General features: G+C 44.9%; 1 protein-coding gene across 2 annotated transcripts in view; it reads right to left on the bottom strand.

Annotated features, from left to right (window-relative positions):
• Positions 1 to 20009, bottom strand: part of wdpcp (WD repeat containing planar cell polarity effector) — a 70376-nt gene that overhangs the window by 42426 nt on the left and 7941 nt on the right. For both annotated transcript variants that reach the window (XM_034551592.1, XM_034551591.1), the window contains 7 exons: positions 15138 to 15195; positions 10856 to 10946; positions 8448 to 8492; positions 5429 to 5479; positions 3246 to 3316; positions 1450 to 1509; positions 663 to 777 (listed from right to left, as the gene is read on the bottom strand). In XM_034551592.1, coding sequence (XP_034407483.1) covers positions 663 to 777; positions 1450 to 1509; positions 3246 to 3316; positions 5429 to 5479; positions 8448 to 8492; positions 10856 to 10916 — 403 coding nt within the window. In that variant the 5' untranslated portion in view covers positions 10917 to 10946; positions 15138 to 15195. The remainder of the gene's footprint in view (positions 1 to 662; positions 778 to 1449; positions 1510 to 3245; positions 3317 to 5428; positions 5480 to 8447; positions 8493 to 10855; positions 10947 to 15137; positions 15196 to 20009) is intronic.

Genomic DNA, 20009 nt, shown 5'->3' with positions numbered 1-20009 from the left:
AATAATTGATACAGAAAGAAAGAAATAATTAGCAGATTTGGGCCGGTGTCCACGGTCCTTATTCTCTGCTGGCAGGTCTGTAGTGTGTGTGTGTGTGTGTGTGTGTGTGTGTGTGTGTGTGTGGGGCGGTACTCCCTGGAGGAACGCGCGATGGAGGGAAAAACACTGATGGATGCTCTTAAGGGAAGGCCCCTGGACACACGCAGCACAAAAGGATTTGCCCGCAATTAGCTGGCAGAGTCGCCTCGCTCACCTGTGGCACCTGTTATGTGTGTGAGAGAGTGCTGGCGTGGCAAAGTGGCGAGGAGAGTGGGGAGCGTGTGTGTGTGTGTGTGTGTGTGTGTGTGTGGTGAGCAGGTGTAAACACACAATCGGTGCAGACAGTGTGAGATTGATGGTTGTTTTAAAATATTTAACATTTGAATGCAAATGTCTCTGTGTGAGTTGTTCTGTGTGTGCGTGTGTGTGTGTGTGTGTGTGTGGAGCCTCTGCTGTATTTACATCACACGTCATTTCAATAACTGAACGCAAACATCGCAGCAATACGGGAGATTTGTTTTAGCTTTGCTTTTGGATTTCTTAAGTGTGTGTGTGTATATATATATATATGTATGTGTGTGTGTGTGTGTGTGTGTGTGTGTGTGTGTGTGTGTGTGACTAACCATCAGCCACAGTGTTGGCTGGTAGTCGGCCCACTAATGTTCGGTCCACATAAACCTGTTCGAGCTGAGGTCCATTTAGGTTCAGGGTCACCAGGACTCCACCGCTCAGCAACACCTGCAACACACACACAGACAGACACACACACACACACACACACACACCATAGGAGATTACAGTTGAAAGAGACGTGAAGAGGGATCTCTGCTCATCTGGAGGTTTCTTGCATTCTTTTTGCCAATAAAGACATTTTTTATGTGTCTTTCTTGATGACGTCATAGGCGCCTGCAGATTATCGAGTTCTTTTATTTAAAGAAATGTATTATGTGTTGAGCACATGGTTGCATCAACGCTCATTTACATGTACACACACACACACACACACACACACACACATCACAAAACCACACTCATTTGCATTCACACGAATAAAATGGATAGTATAAAAGATGCAGAAAAGCATAAAAAATATGTAATCAAAAGGGAAAATAATGGAAATAAATAATTTCAAATTGAATGAAACACGAGAAAAAAATACACATTTAAAATGTAAAAATAATTGAGAACGAGTGGATGAAAAAAGTGTGACATCATAATTATGACGACATCGTTTAGCTGGAGAAGAACCCAGTGGAGCTCTTCATCTGAGGCCCGGTCGGACCAGGGGAGGCTCCCTTAGCTTCTGCCACTATCTGGAGCTGAAGAGAGTGTGTGTGTGTGTGTGTGTGTGTGTGTGTGTGTGTGTGTGTGTGTGTGTGTGTGTGTGTGTGTGTGTGTGTGTGTGTGTACCTGGCAGCAGTGCTTGCTCCTCCATCTGCTGTGAACGCATGTGTTGGTCTGCAACAGTTCCTGAATAAGCGAGACAGATAAAAACAGAACAAACAGAAGTGAACTGGAGTCCTGAATACAACCCACAGGAACACAGACCAGTTCCAGTGGGGAACGTTTAACTGGTCCTGGACCAGTCTCAGTGTAGTCCTGGTCCTCTACAGACCTTCCATCAGTAAACGGTAAATGGTTCTAGAGTTCTTCTTAAAACTCCAGCAGAGACCAGTCCACCGTAGACAGACCGACAGTACCACTTTAGACCACAGGGGGCGCCAGAACCAACACTACCACTTTAGTCCACAGGGGGCACCAGAACCAACACTACCACTTTAGACCACAGGGGGCGCCAGAACCAACACTACCACTTTAGACCACAGGGGGCACCAGAACCAACACTACCACTTTAGTCCACAGGGGGCGCCAGAAGCAACACTACCACTTTAGTCCACAGGGGGCACCAGAACCAACACTACCACTTTAGTCCACATGGGGCACCAGAACCAACACTACCACTTTAGTCCACAGGGGGGACAGAACCAACACTACCACTTTAGTCCACAGGGAGCGCCAGAAGCAACACTACCACTTTAGTCCACAGGGGGCACCAGAACCAACACTACCACTTTAGTCCACATGGGGCACCAGAACCATCACTACCACTTTAGTCCACATGGGGCACCAGAACCAACACTACCACTTTAGTCCACATGGGGCACCAGAACCAACACTACCACTTTAGTCCACAGGGGGCACCAGAACCATCACTACCACTTTAGTCCACATGGGGCACCAGAACCAACACTACCACTTTAGTCCACATGGGGCACCAGAACCAACACTACCACTTTAGTCCACAGGGGGGCCAGAACCAACACTACCACTTTAGTCCACAGGGGGGCCAGAACCAACACTACCACTTTAGTCCACAGGGGGGACAGAACCAACACTACCACTTTAGTCCACAGGGGGCACCAGAACCAACACTACCACTTTAGTCAACTTTAGTCCAACACTTTAGCGTTGCATTAATTATTTTGGAGGCACTCGGCACCGGACACTTGTCACCACAGAGCAGCAGTTCCTGCTCACGGAGGGGGGAGTTAAACGGGGATGCAGGTAAGGACTGCTTGTGTGTGTGTGTGTGTGTGTGTGTGTGTGTGTGTGTGTGTGTGTGTGTGTGTGTGTGAGGTCAGTCATTCCTGCCACATTCCAAACCCAGCTGGGGTGATTGGATGGGAGGAGAGAGGGACGGAGGAGGAGGTGTGGAGGTGAGCTGGGCTGTTTCTAGTTTCAGACAATGGTTACGGGTGAGAGGAAGGCGGTGGATGGGAGGGGAGTGTGTGTGTGTGTGTGTGTGTGTGTGTGTGTGTGTGTGTGTGTGTGTGTGTAACAGCCACAGACAGGTTCCAGCAAACAAAGCTAGGTCTGTACTGCCACAAGTACAGAGGGAACGAGGGAGGGCAGGGGGGGGGGGGTTAGGACAGATGAATGAGGGGAGAGGAAGGGGAGGGAGGGAGGAAGGCAGCCTGCAGCCCCCTGATCCCCTCAAATATCCCCCTCGATGACAGAGCCCGGCCGAAAGAGAGGCGATGAGAGAGGAGCCGGAGAGGGGAGAACAAACGGTGCGACGGGGAGAGTGACGGAGAGGGAGAAAGGAGAGAGAATGCCCCTATTTGTTAATCAATCGGCCGTTTCGGAAAGGGAAAACTCTGAGAGTCCCCAGAGGGAGGAAGGAGACGGGGGAGGAGGCGGGTTACCTCCAACTCCTTCAGCGAATCGCGTAGCTTCTCCGGTCGGCGGTTCCTGGGGGTCCACGAATAGCCTCGAGCTACGGAGGGGAAACAACACACTCTGGAGATCATGTGACTTGAACTTTTTAAAAACACGGACTGAGGATGAAATAAATACATATTGTTTTTTTAAAAAGACCCTCATGGGAATTCAGAAGGATGTGGCAACAAAAACCAGAGAGGCTAAAAGGGTTGAACTCAATATCACGAGTTGAGATCTACGTATGAAAAAAGGTGGTGACAAGAAGCTCGAGGGGGGGGGGGGTACATGACGCAGGAGTCCCACAATGCATTGCTGGATGTGGAGAGAGTAACGGGTTGAACTTTAGCTCCATTTTGACCACAGGGACGAAAAAAACGCAGATTAGCTGATTAATCGATTTGTTCATCAGCGGAAACGTTGGTTTGATAATTTATAGTTTTTAATCAAGCAAAAAGGCCCAAAAACATGTGTTGGTTGCATCTTTCCCCGTTGTCATATTGAGGGAACGTTTTTAACTTAATTGTACAGACTTAATTGAAGACGTGCTCATTGCAGCACTAATTTTAAAGCTACATTGGAACAACCTCATTTCTCGGGACTCTCTGAAAGTGTCTTTTTATGCATTTAATCTTTATTTTTTTCAAAAGGAGACGAATAAAGTGTGAAAAATACACACTGTGATCCAATAAAGTGACCATGAAACTTACTGAGGAGCATCAGATCATTCATGACTCCAACTAGAGTTCAAAGTGATTACAGTCACGATCCATTTGAGGAACTTATTGATTCCCACAAACTAAATGTAAAGAAAATGAGGATTTACAAAAGGAATACTTATCTCAAAATGACCATTTCACAAGTTACCTGGAATTTGTGAAGTCTATTGTTTGTGTATTGGACTGGATCCAACGAGACTTTGGATTAAACTGCACGAGTTGTGTGAGAGTTTGTTGCTTCGCTGTCGTTAAATGTCTTAAATTCATCAAGACTTTTCTCCCGTGGAGACGTGAGAGAGGAAACCAAGGTTTCCTTCCAGAGTAGAGTTAGAGTTACTGTTAAATGATCATTTTGTGGGCGAAGTATTCCTTTGAGGTTCCCCGTAGATGCACCACGTGTTCCTGAGACAGGAACCGACAGGAACCCACAGGAACCTGGTTATTTAGACATTTAAATTGAATATTGGACTATTTAATGAGAATCAACTAAACTTGTGGTTTACTTCCAAGTTTAAAACTTAATGTAAAGCGCCACAGAAACTACATTGATGAAGTTATAAGTTGCATATTTCAGGCTACCTTATCCCCAAAGCAGCAAAAGTCTCAAATCTGCTGCTTACAGATTGATTTAGCTCCTAAAGAAATAAATATTCTAAAAAAAAACGGCCCTTCAAATCAAAATAACACACACACACGCGCACACACACACACACACACACACACACACACACACACACACACACACACGTCCTCGAGGAGAAGCAAATATTTTAATCGTGAGGACTTTTGGCGCTCTTGAGTTGAGTTATCTCCCAAATGCAACCTCACAGTGAGCAGGCACGTACACCCCCCCCCCCCCCCCCCCCCCTCTTGTGGTTAAACACAGGGAGGGATATGAAGGAAAAAAACAGCTAAAACAGCTAATTGAATTTGTGCATCTGCCCACACATATACATGAAGTTGGGGGGGTGGGGGGGGGGGTCTCCTATGCGTTTATTTTACAGACCTTTTCATCTTAACTGAAACGAACCATTAAGGAGTGGGATTCTCTATTAAGAAGGAAAGGAGTGGGAAGAGGAGGTAAACAGATGCATGCAAATGAGGGAGAGGAGAGTGGGGTGGGGGGGGTGAGGGATGAGTGTTCCTCCTGATAAGGGTGTTTGTATTCCACTACTGGGTGAAAAGCAGAGAGAGAGAGGGGAGGGAAGAAAAACGAAGACGTGGGACGGTCGACTGTGATTTCTAAGATGGACATCCACATGGTAGAGGGCCCCCACACACACACACACACACACACACACACACACACACACACACACACACACACACACACACACACACACACACACACACACACACACACACACACACACACACACACACACACACACACACACACACACACACACACACACACACGATCAATCGATCACTCTCCGTTGAGAACGTACCTTCACAGAAACCGAGTTTCTCGTTGTAATAGTGATGCTCCAGGGGTTTTGCTGCAGAAAATAACACAGATAAAAAAAAGAAGGGAGGGGGGAGGGGGGGAGATATATATAAAAAACAACATAATTAAAACTAAGCTGGAGCTCAAACACCCCCGCCCCCATTTGTTTGTGCGCTCCCCGAGACCTTGTCGGCCTCGTGGTCACTTGCGAGGAAGACGGAGAACCCGCGTGGTGGTCGGCCTCCAGGAACACCTTCCAGGATTAGTAGTATTAATCAGATAAGAGGGGGAGGGGAGGGGGGCAGGCAGGCAAGCCCAGACATGGGCACCTGCTCTGGGGGAGGAGGGGGTGAGGGGGCTGGCTGCAGGGGACCCTGGGAGCAGCTCCAATGAGCCTGGGTCTACCTCTAGTGGGGAGGCGAGGAACTTCAGAGAACAACACTTCTATCCATCAACCAATCGGTGAGGAGATACACAACTGATCTAAAGAGAGCTGGTCAACCCACCCTCAATGATGTCAACGAGGTGGACAAAATAATAGAGAATATAATATGATTTAAGAGCGCCACAAACGGCATCCTGCAAAGAAACGACCATGCAATAATAATATTCACTAGTGAACAGTTTCACATTGTAAACGTAGTCAGCGTCACTCACACAGTTCAGATGAAGAAGATTAGCTTTGTTTGAGCATTAAATAATAAATAATACCTGCTTTTTTGTTGTTGTTATTGCACTTATCTAGTCATGAATATTTTAAGTTATAGATACATTTTGGACTGCAAGGTACCTTTGTGTATTACGGGTTTAAATAGTGAGGCAGTATTACATTTTTTATTTTATTTACTGTATATAAGAAGTGGACGTGGTCATGATGACATCACCTGTTGGTTTGTGGACTGATGTTTTGAAGCCTCGAGTTCTGTGATTTTGCTGTCGCCAAGTTTTAATTTGCATAAAATAAACAGAAGTGACCATATGTGGAGTGAGGAAGAGTAGCTGCAACGACCTGTCAATCACAGTAAGCCCCGCCCTAAAGCATCCCTGCTTTATGGTCTGTTTGACTCTAAATGACCATAATTTACTAAATGAACATCACGCTGTATTGAAGAAGACTTGAAACTAGAGATTGAGACCAAAAACTAATGTTTACAATGTTTACTGAGGGAATACATCAAGAGAAGTAGAGTCATTTATATAGACTTCTATACAACCAGAGGAGTCGCCCCCTGGTGGTCAGGAGAGAGAATGCAGCTTTAACACATGAAGCATAGACTTCTATACAACCAGAGGAGTCGCCCCCTGGTGGTCAGTAGAGAGAATGCAGCTTTAACACATGAAGCATAGACTTCTATACAACCAGAGGAGTCGCCCCCTGGTGGTCAGGAGAGAGAATGCAGCTTTAACACATGAAGCATAGACTTCTATACAACCAGAGGAGTCGCCACCTGGAGGTCAGGAGAGAGAATGCAGCTTTAACACATGAAGCATAGACTTCTATACAACCAGAGGAGTCGCCACCTGGTGGTCAGGAGAGAGAATGCAGCTTCAACACATGAAGTGTCGGCTTCACTTTTCAGACCTGGGTGTTTCCGCCCTCTTACATCGATGTTAAGAGGAATGCAAAACTTCAGACCAACGCATTTAAATCTAATCTACTGTAAATGCATTTCGTATCATGACCTGATCCATCGTAACACCGCCGAGTGAACGTGTTGTGATACTTCTGGATGGTGACTCTGCCCCCCCCCCCCCCCTTCCTCCCTCCTCCCTCCACTCTGATATCAAGCCACACTTTAGTAATCCTCCAAATGAAAGGATTTGGAGCGAGAGCGTCGTCTCTCCACTGAAGATTGGAATGAAAGAGAAGGCGGCTTCTCGGATGAGAGAGAAGGGAGGGGAACCCCGTGATGAGAGAGGACGAGGCGTACTGTACATGAAATTAGAAAGAACACAAATATGTGTGTTTTTAAAACAAGACAAAGAGGTGGAAATCAATGAAAGACAGGCGGAAACATCTGAGACGGGAACAAAAGAGAAAACACGGACGATGGAGAGACGAATGGAGTGATGGAGGAAATACGGGAAATGAAGAGACAGATCGGGTTTATGCTCTGAAAGCTAATCAATAATCTATATTAACAATGGTTTAAATGTGAAAGAGGGCGTTTTAGCTTTGAGCTCGTTGTTTTGGTTTTTGCATTTGATTGGACCGCTAAAAAGTGGGCGGGCCTTTGAACCCGGATGGATGTCACGATATTATATTATTATAACCGGTTGGTACTAATTTAAGGAAGCACACTTTACAGGGGGAAAAAAAAGATGAGATTATGATGCATATTTGTTGATTGGGTTTCACAATATGACCAAAGATGTGATTTAAAAAAGGTTAATTTCATCTCTATAAACAAGGGATTTTTTTTTATACCTTATCTATATTCAAAGAAAGAAAGAAATCATACATTTAAAAATACTTAAAATGTAAAGAAAAAAACATTTTGGCCAAAGATTGTCAATTTTTAAAATGTCGCACACAGATTAAGAACTGTCCTCGAGCCGCACTGTGTACATTTTAAGGGGGGGGGGGGGTCTGAACACTTCCTGGTAGCAAGAGAAGCCTCCAGGCCCGAGGCAATATGAGGCTGGACTACATGGGGCCTCTTGCTATGTGATCCAGGAGAAAGTCAACAGTTTAGTTTCCCCTATCGCTGTGTGTCAGGACCCCGGGTCAACAGGAACACCGTCAGAGGGAGAGATAGAACCACGGAGGCCTAATAACCTGTGTGTGTGTGTGTGTGTGTGTGTGGTATGTGCATAAGGCTTTAGGGTGCAAATCCTACATACTAATAGCCTCTCGGTGTATGTGAAATACGCGGCGCCGATGGTTTGTGTGTCCGTGTGTTTGCAGCTTATGGGAGGCGACGTAAAGCCCTTCTTCATATATAAGGAAATCACCCCAAAAAAACACAAGACAAACTTATCTTTAACACAAACAGACATCCAATACAAACACTATTTACCTGGCTCTCCTTTATCGTAGTACTGATAGGTGCCAATATCTGTATCTGGAGGGGGGGGGGGGGGGGGAGGGAGAGAGAGAGAGATGAACATCGAGCTGTCAGGGAAAAGTAGAAGACAGATCAGCAATTTCGCACCGTGGGATAAACAATCGCTATCAGCCAGTGGCCTGTCCCGTCTGCCAGCGCCACAGTTTAGATAAGACCCAGTGAGGTAGGAGGGGGAGGGAGGGGGGGCTGGGGGGGTCCGAGCCAGTCTGGATGGAGGGGGGGTAAAGGGGTATTAATAAAGACGAGAGTGCGCCTTAACCCACCTGAGGGACAGATTTACACACATGCAACATATATACATTTAAAAGTAGACACACACACACACACACACACACACACAAACACTCAGCAGGCGGCTACATACACATATGACCAACACACACACACACACACACACACACACACACACACACACACACACACACACACACACAAACTGCTGAGCGTGTTATTCCTGCAGGCCTGAAAAACCAAAAGCAGCTGGACTCAGATTCGCCCAACACATCGTTTCTTTATCGCTCCGCGACTGTTGCTGCTGCTGATGCCGGGTCACACAAATACAACACACACACACACACACACACACACACACACGGTAATGGCTTAATGTCACTTCTTCCATTCCTGACACAGATAGTGATTCTATAACCTTGAGTATCCGCCAATAACAACCTTTTTCCCCTTATTAAACAATGACTACGATGTCCTTAAACCGTTAAAAAGCACTTAAACCCGTGTAAAAATGTATAACTATTGTCTCAATGACGTACGAGGAATTAACATCAAACATGAAAAAAGCAAAAGCGACTTTTCTGAACTGGAATATGTTCAATTTCGTAGTTTAAAAAGATATTTATTGACGTTGACTCCTCCCTAATTGAATTATTCTTTTTTTTTTTGTTTTTTTTACTGCTTTACACTTTAAAGTCCATTCAAAACACGGGAGGTTTAATATCAGTCGTCTTCCTTCCTTCAAACTCTGCACATTCGTCCTTCTGCACTCTGAAGGTCACGACCTCAGGAAACAGGAAGTAGTCCAAACACTGAATCCCAAACATGAAACGAGTCTGTTGCAAACTTCCGTCGGAGGTCTTCTCCTGCAAAAGCCATTAAACTCGCATGTTGTGAGTCTTGTCACACGGAAGACGTGTGCGTTTGTGAATCCACATTATTGTTGTTGTTGTTGATTCTTCAGGCTGATGTATACGATGTAAAAGGGGCGGAGGCGATAGGGAGCGTCACACCTCAGCGACCAGGCCTCTTCGCTCAGATGTATCCCTCCACATTTTCCCAGAGAGATAGCACCAAGACACACAGGAGCAGAAAAAAGAAAAAACACCCAAAACAAATAAGGATATGTCACCGTCACCCGGGATGTACACCCTGTCGTACCTTTGTGTACACACACACACACACACACACACACACGGCAGCCTCCGAGAGACACTATCTTCGTCTGGAGCTCAGCAGACTGTGAAAGACAAGGCAGAATTGGGAGGAGAAAACAAGAAAAAGGAGAAGCGGAGCATTTCCGTCTGACAAGAGGCGAGCGGGAAGAAAACTGCAGGGGAAAGTCAAACTTAAGCCACGCCCACAAGAGAGGGCCGTGTCGACGTTTATTAATTAGTTCCTTTATTGCATGCTCGACGCAGGTGGTGTGTGACGTGCAGCTAACTCGACACACACTGCGTTTACTGGTATATTCTCTTTAAAAAGGGGAACGTTGGTTATTTCTCAACGCTAATTTCCTCATATTTCTGTGTTTAAGTTACGAACAGTTTGTTTTAAATACGTCCAGAATTGAAGGAAAACGCTGCAACCCCTAAACATACTGTGGATGAGAAGTGGACGTAGTCACGGCGACGGCGTCCATCAGTTTGCGGACTGATGTATAACATTAAATTAGAAATTGGATAACATTTTCACACAATGCTGCAAAAGTTGATAAAATGTTAGATTTACCTCATCAAAAGCGTGCAACGGTGGCATTAACATTAGTCACAATAATACATTTAATTAAAACTGTTACATTATAATAATAAAAATAAATGAGTTGCACAAAAGAACCATTAAAACTATATAGGGTTGGAATACAATGAATAAAATCTTCTTCTTTTTTTTTAAATTAGCGTATGGTCTCGTGGTAATGTGAACCAATTACACACACACACACACACACACACAAAATGAAGTAAAATAATACAAAAGAAATATCCTGTCGTGCGAGAATTGGAAGAGAGCAAAGAGAAGAGTGAGCATCGGTGTTGACTGACGGGGCAGAGTGCAGATATCGGTGTGAAAACAAAAGTGAGCGATGACGGAGGAGGCGGAGAGGTAGAGGACGTGGCGAGAGGCGCTACCTTTGACTTGGAGTGAGCTCTTGGTGGACCACAAGTGCAGCTCAGCCAGGCAAAACGCCATCCCACCGGGGCGGAGGAGCGAAACCCGAGTCTGCAGGGGAGGGACAAGACAACAGAAAAAGGGTGAAGAGCCAAAAAAACACACAACCGCACAGATGCATATCTCCACGAGACGTCCCGGGCCTGAGGGGGTCAAGCGAAGCGAGGCACACGCGTGTGGACACGTGCACGGCTACCACCGGGCCAGGTTCAGACTTCTCTAAAACAATTATAATAAATGTGCATGATAGTTTTTTTTTATTTTTTTATCCCGTTTGAATTAAAAACACGTTTGTCAGTTCAAAAGATGAGTAAAGTCTATGCGTTGGCTGTAGAACCGATCGGAGAACACCAACATGGTCGTCTTTCTGATTACGTGTTTTCACCGTTTTTACCGTCTCAATTAATACAATACATGCATCTCTCGCCGTTGACTAACACACGTATTATACATATATAAAGAAGAGGACGCCAATGGAAAAAGCTCTGGGGATTTTAGTCGACTAAAATCCCCAGAGCTTTTTCGAAGACATATTAAAAGGAAAGGCAGGTTAAAAATACAGTTAAAATCCGTTTAATGTAAAAGGCACCGTAACATTGGCATCAAGCTTTCGTCGGGGGAGTCAATACATTTGAATTTGTCTCCCCCTTCGTGGTAATAATAATAATAATCCATTTAATTTATATAGCGCTTTTTAAAAAAGGTACTCAAAGACACTTTACATGTTACATTCATACACCGTAGACACAGCTACGGGGAGCAATTCAGGGTTAAGCGTCTTGCTCAAGGACACATTGACTAGGGCGGGGATCGAACCGCCGATCCCCTGATTGAAAGACGGACCTGCTAACCACAGTCGCCCCCGAATTAACAGCCTTTCTCTACAGGCCTGAATGAAACATGTTTTACAAGAGAACGCGATAAACAAACAAAAAAAGTTTTTAAAAAAGTTATTATCGTCAGATACTTCATCTTTCCGACTGTCCTTGAACACATCATGCCACCAAAACAAAGCTTGTGTGGCTCTATCTCATTTAAAACTCTGCCCCGTATAAACCGTTCAGACTCAGATTGGAGTCGATTTTCTCAGATCAAGGTTATGTTATTCGTTTATTTTAGGGACAACGTGTTTTTTGTCCACCGCTTTCATTTCCAAGTTGTTTAAAAAGACAGAATGCAGGATTATTATTAAGGCCGCAAGGCTGTAAAATAAAAAATAAAAGTGCAAAATGAAGATATTTGTTTGATGATTTATACGTCAAACAAACCTTTTATACGACACCCGGACGGCAACTTAAAATTCAGTAATAAACAACCACCAAACATGACTTTAAATATTCGTTTATACATTTATTTTGGAATATTTTTTAAATAAAATAATGAAAATGCGCTTTCCTTGGCATACATACGGGTCCGCTTAAGAAGGCGTTTCCGTAAAGTCCAGAGTTTTGTTAACGTTTTAAACTTTAAATATTTTTCCTACGTTAAAGTATGCCGGGGTAAGTATGAGGCCCAAAGTTTAATGTTTTTAGGCTCCCTTCTTGCCAAAACCCCATGTATGTATGTATGTGTGTGTGTGTGTGTGTGTGTGTGTGTAAGGCTGTGGGCAAACTTTGTGTACGAATAATAATACGATTGTTATGATTAAACCCGCAGGATTATATAGTGTTTACAGCCTTGTTGCTCCACAGCCACAAACATGTGTTTGTTTAGCAGTCTGTGAAAAAACCATAATATTCCTGTAAATGAGGTCACCTGTGATTTTGAAATCACTTTTTTTAAACATTCTTGTTGGAACGCAACAAGACCGGTACAGCGACTGCACTCAACACTTTTCACACTCACACACACACACACACACACACACACACACACACACACACACACACACACACACACACACACACACACACACACACACACACACACACACACACACACACACACACACACACACACACACACACACACACACACACACACACACACACACACGACAGCTGCCACATTCATTCTGATTTCTGGCTGGGGTTGCTGTGGGCTACCTGTCTCCCCGCAGAGCTTAATAAGGGTGTACGGCAAGCTTTCAGAGGGCTGTGTGTGTGTGTGTGGTGGGTGTGGGGGGGTCTAGGTTATTATGGCCTGTCTTTACACTCGTAAAATAGGCTGCTTTAACATCAAAGGACTGGAGGGAAAACATACGACTCCTCTTTCAAAGACAGTCCACAGGAACTACGACCTTGTCTGCTCTCTGCATCTCTTTCACTGTCCCCCCTGGGTCACTACCGCGTGTGTGTGTGTGTGTGTGCGTGTGTGTGTGTGTGTGTGTGTGTGTGTGTGTGTGTGTGTGTGTGTGTGTGTGTGTGTGTGTGTGTGTGTGTGTGGAAGAAGAGCAACAGAAAGTGTCTTTGTGTGTGAGAGAGAGAAAGTCACTGACAGAACGTTAGGTCAATATTGATTAGAGGCTGGTTCTCTCAGAGTGAAGGAGAGAAACAATGGAGGTCTTTTTCCAACACGTCTGGCTTTGCAGCCACGACTCTAAAAACACATTTATTTAAGCTAACAGGATCTAAGAGCTACACATGCTGCCCGAGTCCGGCTACAGTGGGATGGATGTATACACGACACCCAACGTGTACCATATAACTCATGGGCACTAGTCTAATTATTTTTAAATCATTAGAATTATTTATTTTCAATCTATATTCCCATTAAAATACACACATGTTTGGATTAAAGTAAGAGCGGAATTTCTTGGGAAATTCTCTTTTATCACATCAGGTCCTAAAAATAACGGTGAAACCATATACATCAACCTGTCAATCACCTTGTAGCCCCGCCCTAAAGCATTCCTTGCTTTATGGTCTGTTTGACTCTAAATGACCATAATTTACTAAATGAACATCACGCTGTATTGAAGAAGACTTGAAACTAGAGATTGAGACCAAAAACTAATGTTTACAATGTTTACTGAGGGAATACATCAAGAGAAGTAGAGTCATTTATATAGACTTCTATACAACCAGAGGAGTCACCCCCTGGTGGTCAGGAGAGAGAATGCAGCTTTAACACATGAAGCATAGACTTCTATACAACCAGAGGAGTCGCCCCCTGGTGGTCAGGAGAGAGAATGCAGCTTTAACGCATGAAGCACAGACTTCTATACAACCAGAGGAGTCGCCCCCTGGTGGTCAGGAGAGAGAATGCAGCTTTAACACATGAAGCATAGACTTCTATACAACCAGAGGAGTCGCCCCCTGGTGGTCAGGAGAGAGAATGCAGCTTTAACACATGAAGCATAGACTTCTATACAACCAGAGGAGTCGCCCCCCTGGTGGTCAGGAGAGAGAATGCAGCTTTAAGACATGAAGCATAGACTTCTATACAACCAGAGGAGTCGCCCCCTGGTGGTCAGGAGAGAGAATGCAGCTTTAACACATGAAGCATAGACTTCTATACAACCAGAGGAGTCGCCCCCTGGTGGTCAGGAGAAAGAATGCAGCTTTAACACATGAAGCATAGACTGCTATACAACCAGAGGAGTCGCCCCCTGGTGGTCAGGAGAGAGAATGCAGCTTTAACACATGAAGCATAGACTTCTATACAACCAGAGGAGTCGCCCCCTGGTGGTCAGGAGAGAGAATGCAGCTTTAACACATGAAGCATAGACTTCTATACAACCAGAGGAGTCGCCCCCTGGTGGTCAGGAGAGAGAATGCAGCTTTAACACATGAAGCATAGACTTCTATACAACCAGAGGAGTCGCCCCCTGGTGGTCAGGAGAAAGAATGCAGCTTTAACACATGAAGCATAGACTGCTATACAACCAGAGGAGTCGCCCCCCGGTGGTTAGGAGAGAGAATGCAGCTTTAACACATGAAGCATAGACTTCTATACAACCAGAGGAGTCGCCCCCTGGTGGTCAGGAGAAAGAATGCAGCTTTAACACATGAAGCATAGACTGCTATACAACCAGAGGAGTCGCCCCCTGGTGGTCAGGAGAGAGAATGCAGCTTTAAGACATGAAGCATAGACTTCTATACAACCAGAGGAGTCGCCCCCTGGTGGTCAGGAGAGAGAATGCAGCTTTAAGACACAGGTGAACCTTGCAGAGCGTCCGTTGTGCTCAGCTGCAGCTCCACTCCTAAATGAAAAACACTTAGTGTGTGTTGAAAAGACATCGAGGCTTCGGAGCATCATCGACCAGCGGCTGGTAACTGTGGAACACTTTGAGGTACTTACAGCAGTGTACGTTGCAACAGATGTGGGGTCAGTTTAGGTGTGGAGATCGCCCCGGGGTCTGAAGAGAGAGAGAGAGAGAGAGAGAGAGATGAAGTGAAAGCATGTTCACAGACATTTTGTTTGACATCTCAAGAATCCTCTCTCACAGGTTTGCTCTCACACACACACACACACACACACACACTAACACACACACTTGCCAGAGGCAGTGCTGTCAGCTGTGTGCCGTGGTCCCATCACAGTGAGGAGTGATGTGGTAAATTACAGGGTTAAAGAGCTGCCACAGGGTGACTGACACATGGCCATCACAGCCTTGCCTCATTACACACACTTTCATCACACACACACACACACACACACACACACACACACACACACACTCTCTCTCTCTCTCTCCTCAAGTTTTTAAGTTGTGCCTTCCCCCATTTCCTTTTCTCTCTGGTATTTTTCCTCGTGTTCCTTCACTTATCATCCTTTGGCCTTTTTTCTCTCCCCTCCACAACCTTTATCTCTCAGCTCTGCCTCTCGGAAAGAAACATGAAGAACGTACAAAGATGCGACCAGGAAGTATATCGAGAGAGAGAGAGAGAGAGAGAGACAGGTTGGTTGGGAGTGTATAATTGTGAGTGCATATTTTTACAATCTGAGGTGCTTCGGAGTTCCTGTCACACACACACACACACACACACACACAATCTCTCCAAACCTCTGATATGTGAACTCACAGCGGCGTGCGACTGCAGTACAGTACAGATGCACCTACCTCGCTATCTTTTTCTCTAACCGGGTGACACCCGAGGAAACGTACGCACACGCATTTACATACATATGAAACCGCGACATAACGCAGACCGCCCACACACACACACACACACACACACACACACACACACACGCTTCTTATCTTCAGTGTATCCCTGAGGGAGGAGTCCTCCAGCTTCACGTCGTCGTATCGGACCGAACTCTGGAGGACGACGCGAGATAACGGAGGAGTGGGGTGAAAACAAAACAAAAAAGAAAATGTATAAAACAAAAGAGTGCAATTCATGAAAGGAGTGTGATGGGCATCACAGGGGGGGGGGGGGGGGGCGAGAAGACAATCTCTTGCATGTTAGTAGCCTGAGAATCACACCGATAGTGTCACTCATCATTACGCTGCGTCTCACTGCTATTTGGAGGATAAACACACATGCATTCTCTCTCCTGACCAGCAGGGGGCGGCTCCTCGTGTCGTCACTCATTTTGAAGCCTCAAGTTTTGTGATTTTGCCGTCGCCATGTTGGTTTTTTTTGGGGCATCATGACCAAAACCCTGGTGGTCAGTAGAGAGAATGCAGCTTTAACACATGAAGCATAGACTTCTATACAACCAGAGGAGTCGCCCCCTGGTGGTCAGGAGAGAGAATGCAGCTTTAACACATGAAGCATAGACTTCTATACAACCAGAGGAGACGCCCCCTGGTGGTCAGGAGAGAGAATGCAGCTTTAACACATGAAGCATAGACTTCTATACAATCAGAGGAGTCGCCCCCTGGTGGTCAGGAGAGAGAATGCAGCTTTAACACATGAAGCATAGACTTCTATACAACCAGAGGAGTCGCCCCCTGGTGGTCAGGAGAGAGAATGCAGCTTTAACACATGAAGCATAGACTTCTATACAACCAGAGGAGTCGCCCCCTGGTGGTCAGGAGAGAGAATGCAGCTTTAACACATGAAGCATAGACTTCTATACAACCAGAGGAGACGCCCCCTGGTGGTCAGGAGAGAGAATGCAGCTTCAACACATGAAGCATAGACTTCTATACAACCAGAGGAGACGCCCCCTGGTGTTCAGGAGAGAGAATGCAGCTTTAACACATGAAGCATAGACTTCTATACAATCAGAGGAGTCGCCCCCTGGTGGTCAGGAGAGAGAATGCAGCTTTAACACATGAAGCATAGACTTCTATACAACCAGAGGAGACGCCCCCTGGTGGTCAGGAGAGAGAATGCAGCTTTAACACATGAAACATAGACTTCTATACAACCAGAGGAGTCGCCCCCTGGTGGTCAGGAGAGAGAATGCAGCTTTAACACATGAAGCATAGACTTCTATACAACCAGAGGAGTCGCCCCCTGGTGGTCAGGAGAGAGAATGCAGCTTGAAGACATCGGCTTCACTTCCAGGGACTTAACGTTTTGAAATTCAGCGCTGCATTCTTCTATTGTTTTTGTCTTCCGGTACAAACACATGAATGGTTTAAAGTCATTCCCCAATAAAAGTTGGTAAATGTACTAATTGCCTGAAACCAGAGTTACTTTTCTTCCTCCGATGATGTGAATGAGAAAAAGAGAGCCGAGGGCGCGGGGAGGCGGGGCTAAAAGGAGACGCCGTTGAGCTTTCTCTATGGGCCCAATGAGTGGCGGGTCATTTTAAACTAACTATTTTCTCCAGAGTTTACCTGCTGTGAGGCCTGGCGGCGGCGGTGGTGGTGCAGCGCACACACACACACACACACACACACACACAGTACAGTACGTCTTCTCATCTGTCCCATTACAAGACAGAGGGGTTGGTGGAAGACAGTGGAGGGTGGGCAAAGTGGCGCCAGGCAGCAGGCTTTCATTCACACACACACACACACACACACACACACACACACACACACACACACACACACTTAACAGGGTCCCACAGGAGCCGATTCAGCTGGCGGCAAAAGAAGAATGGAAGTGATTGACAGGCAGAACAAAATGAGGTAAAGGTAATACTATTCAACAGAGGTGACAGGTACAGGCACCCTGCGTGTGTGTGTGTGTGTGTGTGTGTGTGTGTGTGTGTGTGTGTGTGTGTGTGACGGGACATGTCAATCAGCGGGAAAATGAAGCTCGGGTGACATGACCGTTGGGCAAATCTCTTTATCGAGTGGTGTGTGTGTGTGTGTGTGTGTGTGTGTGTGTGTGTGTGTGTGTGTGTGTGTGTGTGTGTGTGTGTGTGTGTGTTTGGATCACTTGAATCATAAGTCCAGGTTCTTCGGGTCACGTGGAGGGGAAGAGTTGAAAAGTTCAGGTGAGACTTAAAGACACGACTAAAAGAATTTTAGTTTAAAAAACACTCCAGTAAGAAAAGTGAGTGAGGATCTTAACTTTTGCTATAATCTACTTTTCTAATTAAATAATCTTCTGATTATTTCCTCAATTAAAGAATTAATAGTTTTGTTTTTAAAACATATAATAAAGGGGTTAGAGCCAGGGTTGCAAAATTCTGGGAATATTCAAAGTTGGAAACTTTCCACGGGAATAAACGGGAATTAACTAATAATAATTACCTACAGTTAATAGTAATTTAACTGTATGTACCTTGTCATAAGCAGACATGCATGCAAACATTTATAATACAACTTTAAAAAATTACATTTTTGACATTTTGTGAGTAGAACTTTATTCTTTCAAAAACATGAACGTTGAATAAAAAAAAGGTGTATTTCCTATGATCACCACCCTGACTCTAAATGTTTTCTTCCTGGACCTCATCAACGTCCTCCTCACTGCTGTAAAGTTAGTCCACTGTATACAAATAAACTTGGTATTAAAATGAACATGGCTTCAGTTTACCAAGTAATCAATATGCTAATGACAAACAGTGTTGGGGAAGTTCACTTTCTACATGAACTAGTTCAGTTCATAGTTCACATATTTTAAAATCAACTAGTTCAGTTCATAGTTCATAATTCAAAATGTTGAACTAAGTTCACAGCTCCAAAAAATGAACTAGTTCAGTTATTTTGTTCAATATGTTGCAGCTATAATTTAAATCTCTATCTGTCTGCAATACCGCTCTTGGCCTCTACGCCACTCGGCGCTCTCACACTTGCCAGACAAAGGGCTGAAACGTTCAGACAAACTGATGACAAAGACGTTCAAACACAACAGAACGTTTTATGTTTCTGTTTCTGTCAGACAATGTTCCCAACGTGCTGCATTCAGGGTCCAGCTGAGCTCGGCGTGCATAGTCTTGTTCTCAACTACATTTAAGTTCCCTGTTATATGCTTTTGCAAAACAACTTAGGCACTTTTTTTTTTTCTTCAAAATTCCCGAGGAAACTTTCCGCCCCTTTGCGACCCTAGTTAGAGCCCAAGATTGCATCTTTAAGCCGACCACCAGACAAAACACCCCCAACAAATATTCAGTTTACTAATATTGGGACCAAAGAAAAGCATCAAAGCCTCACGTCGGATATTTGGCTCTTTTTTGTTTTGGGACAAAAAAATGACTAAATCTATTATTGCAAATTAATTATCTATCAATCAATCGAATAAACAATTCATCAATTAACAGTTTGAACTCCTGATAAAGGACTTATTTTACCCTCTAGCTCAAGGGGCCACAATAAAATCAGTTGTTACACGTGTGAATATAATAAAATATATATCTCTGTAAAATAGAACTCTTTGTGAATAAGTTTTTGATTTAAACCGCTCTGGAGGCCGAATAATCCAGAGTGTAATTCTCGAAGCCTGCAGCCCTCGGTAACAGAAAAGGGAGGAGAGTGACGGAGAGATGAGAGGAGGCTCCTCTAAGCAGATGTGTAAACGTCATTAGAGGAGGTAATGGAGGGAGGAAGGTGGGAAGTAGGGGAAGTATTTACCCGAGAGCCCGGAGCAGAAACACAAACACAGCAGCAGTAATGACGGAGGCCGGCGGCGAGGAGACACGAGGAGGAGGAGGAGGAGGAGGAGAGACGCTTAGTGGAGAAGCAGGTCTTGATTAGGCAGGAAAAAAGAGAGAGTTTAACCACATCTTTAAAAAAAGATGTCACTATGTAAAGTTCCCACATTCAGACCAGATTCCCTGAACCAGTTAATAGCTTAAATAGAGTGCATCTGCCCTCCA

The sequence above is a fragment of the Cyclopterus lumpus genome, chromosome 15 (genome assembly GCF_009769545.1).
Source record: "Cyclopterus lumpus isolate fCycLum1 chromosome 15, fCycLum1.pri, whole genome shotgun sequence".
NCBI classification, from domain to species: domain Eukaryota; kingdom Metazoa; phylum Chordata; class Actinopteri; order Perciformes; family Cyclopteridae; genus Cyclopterus; species Cyclopterus lumpus.
The sequence above is the reverse complement of the archived record's forward strand: the minus strand, read 5'-3'. Positions and strand labels throughout refer to the sequence as shown.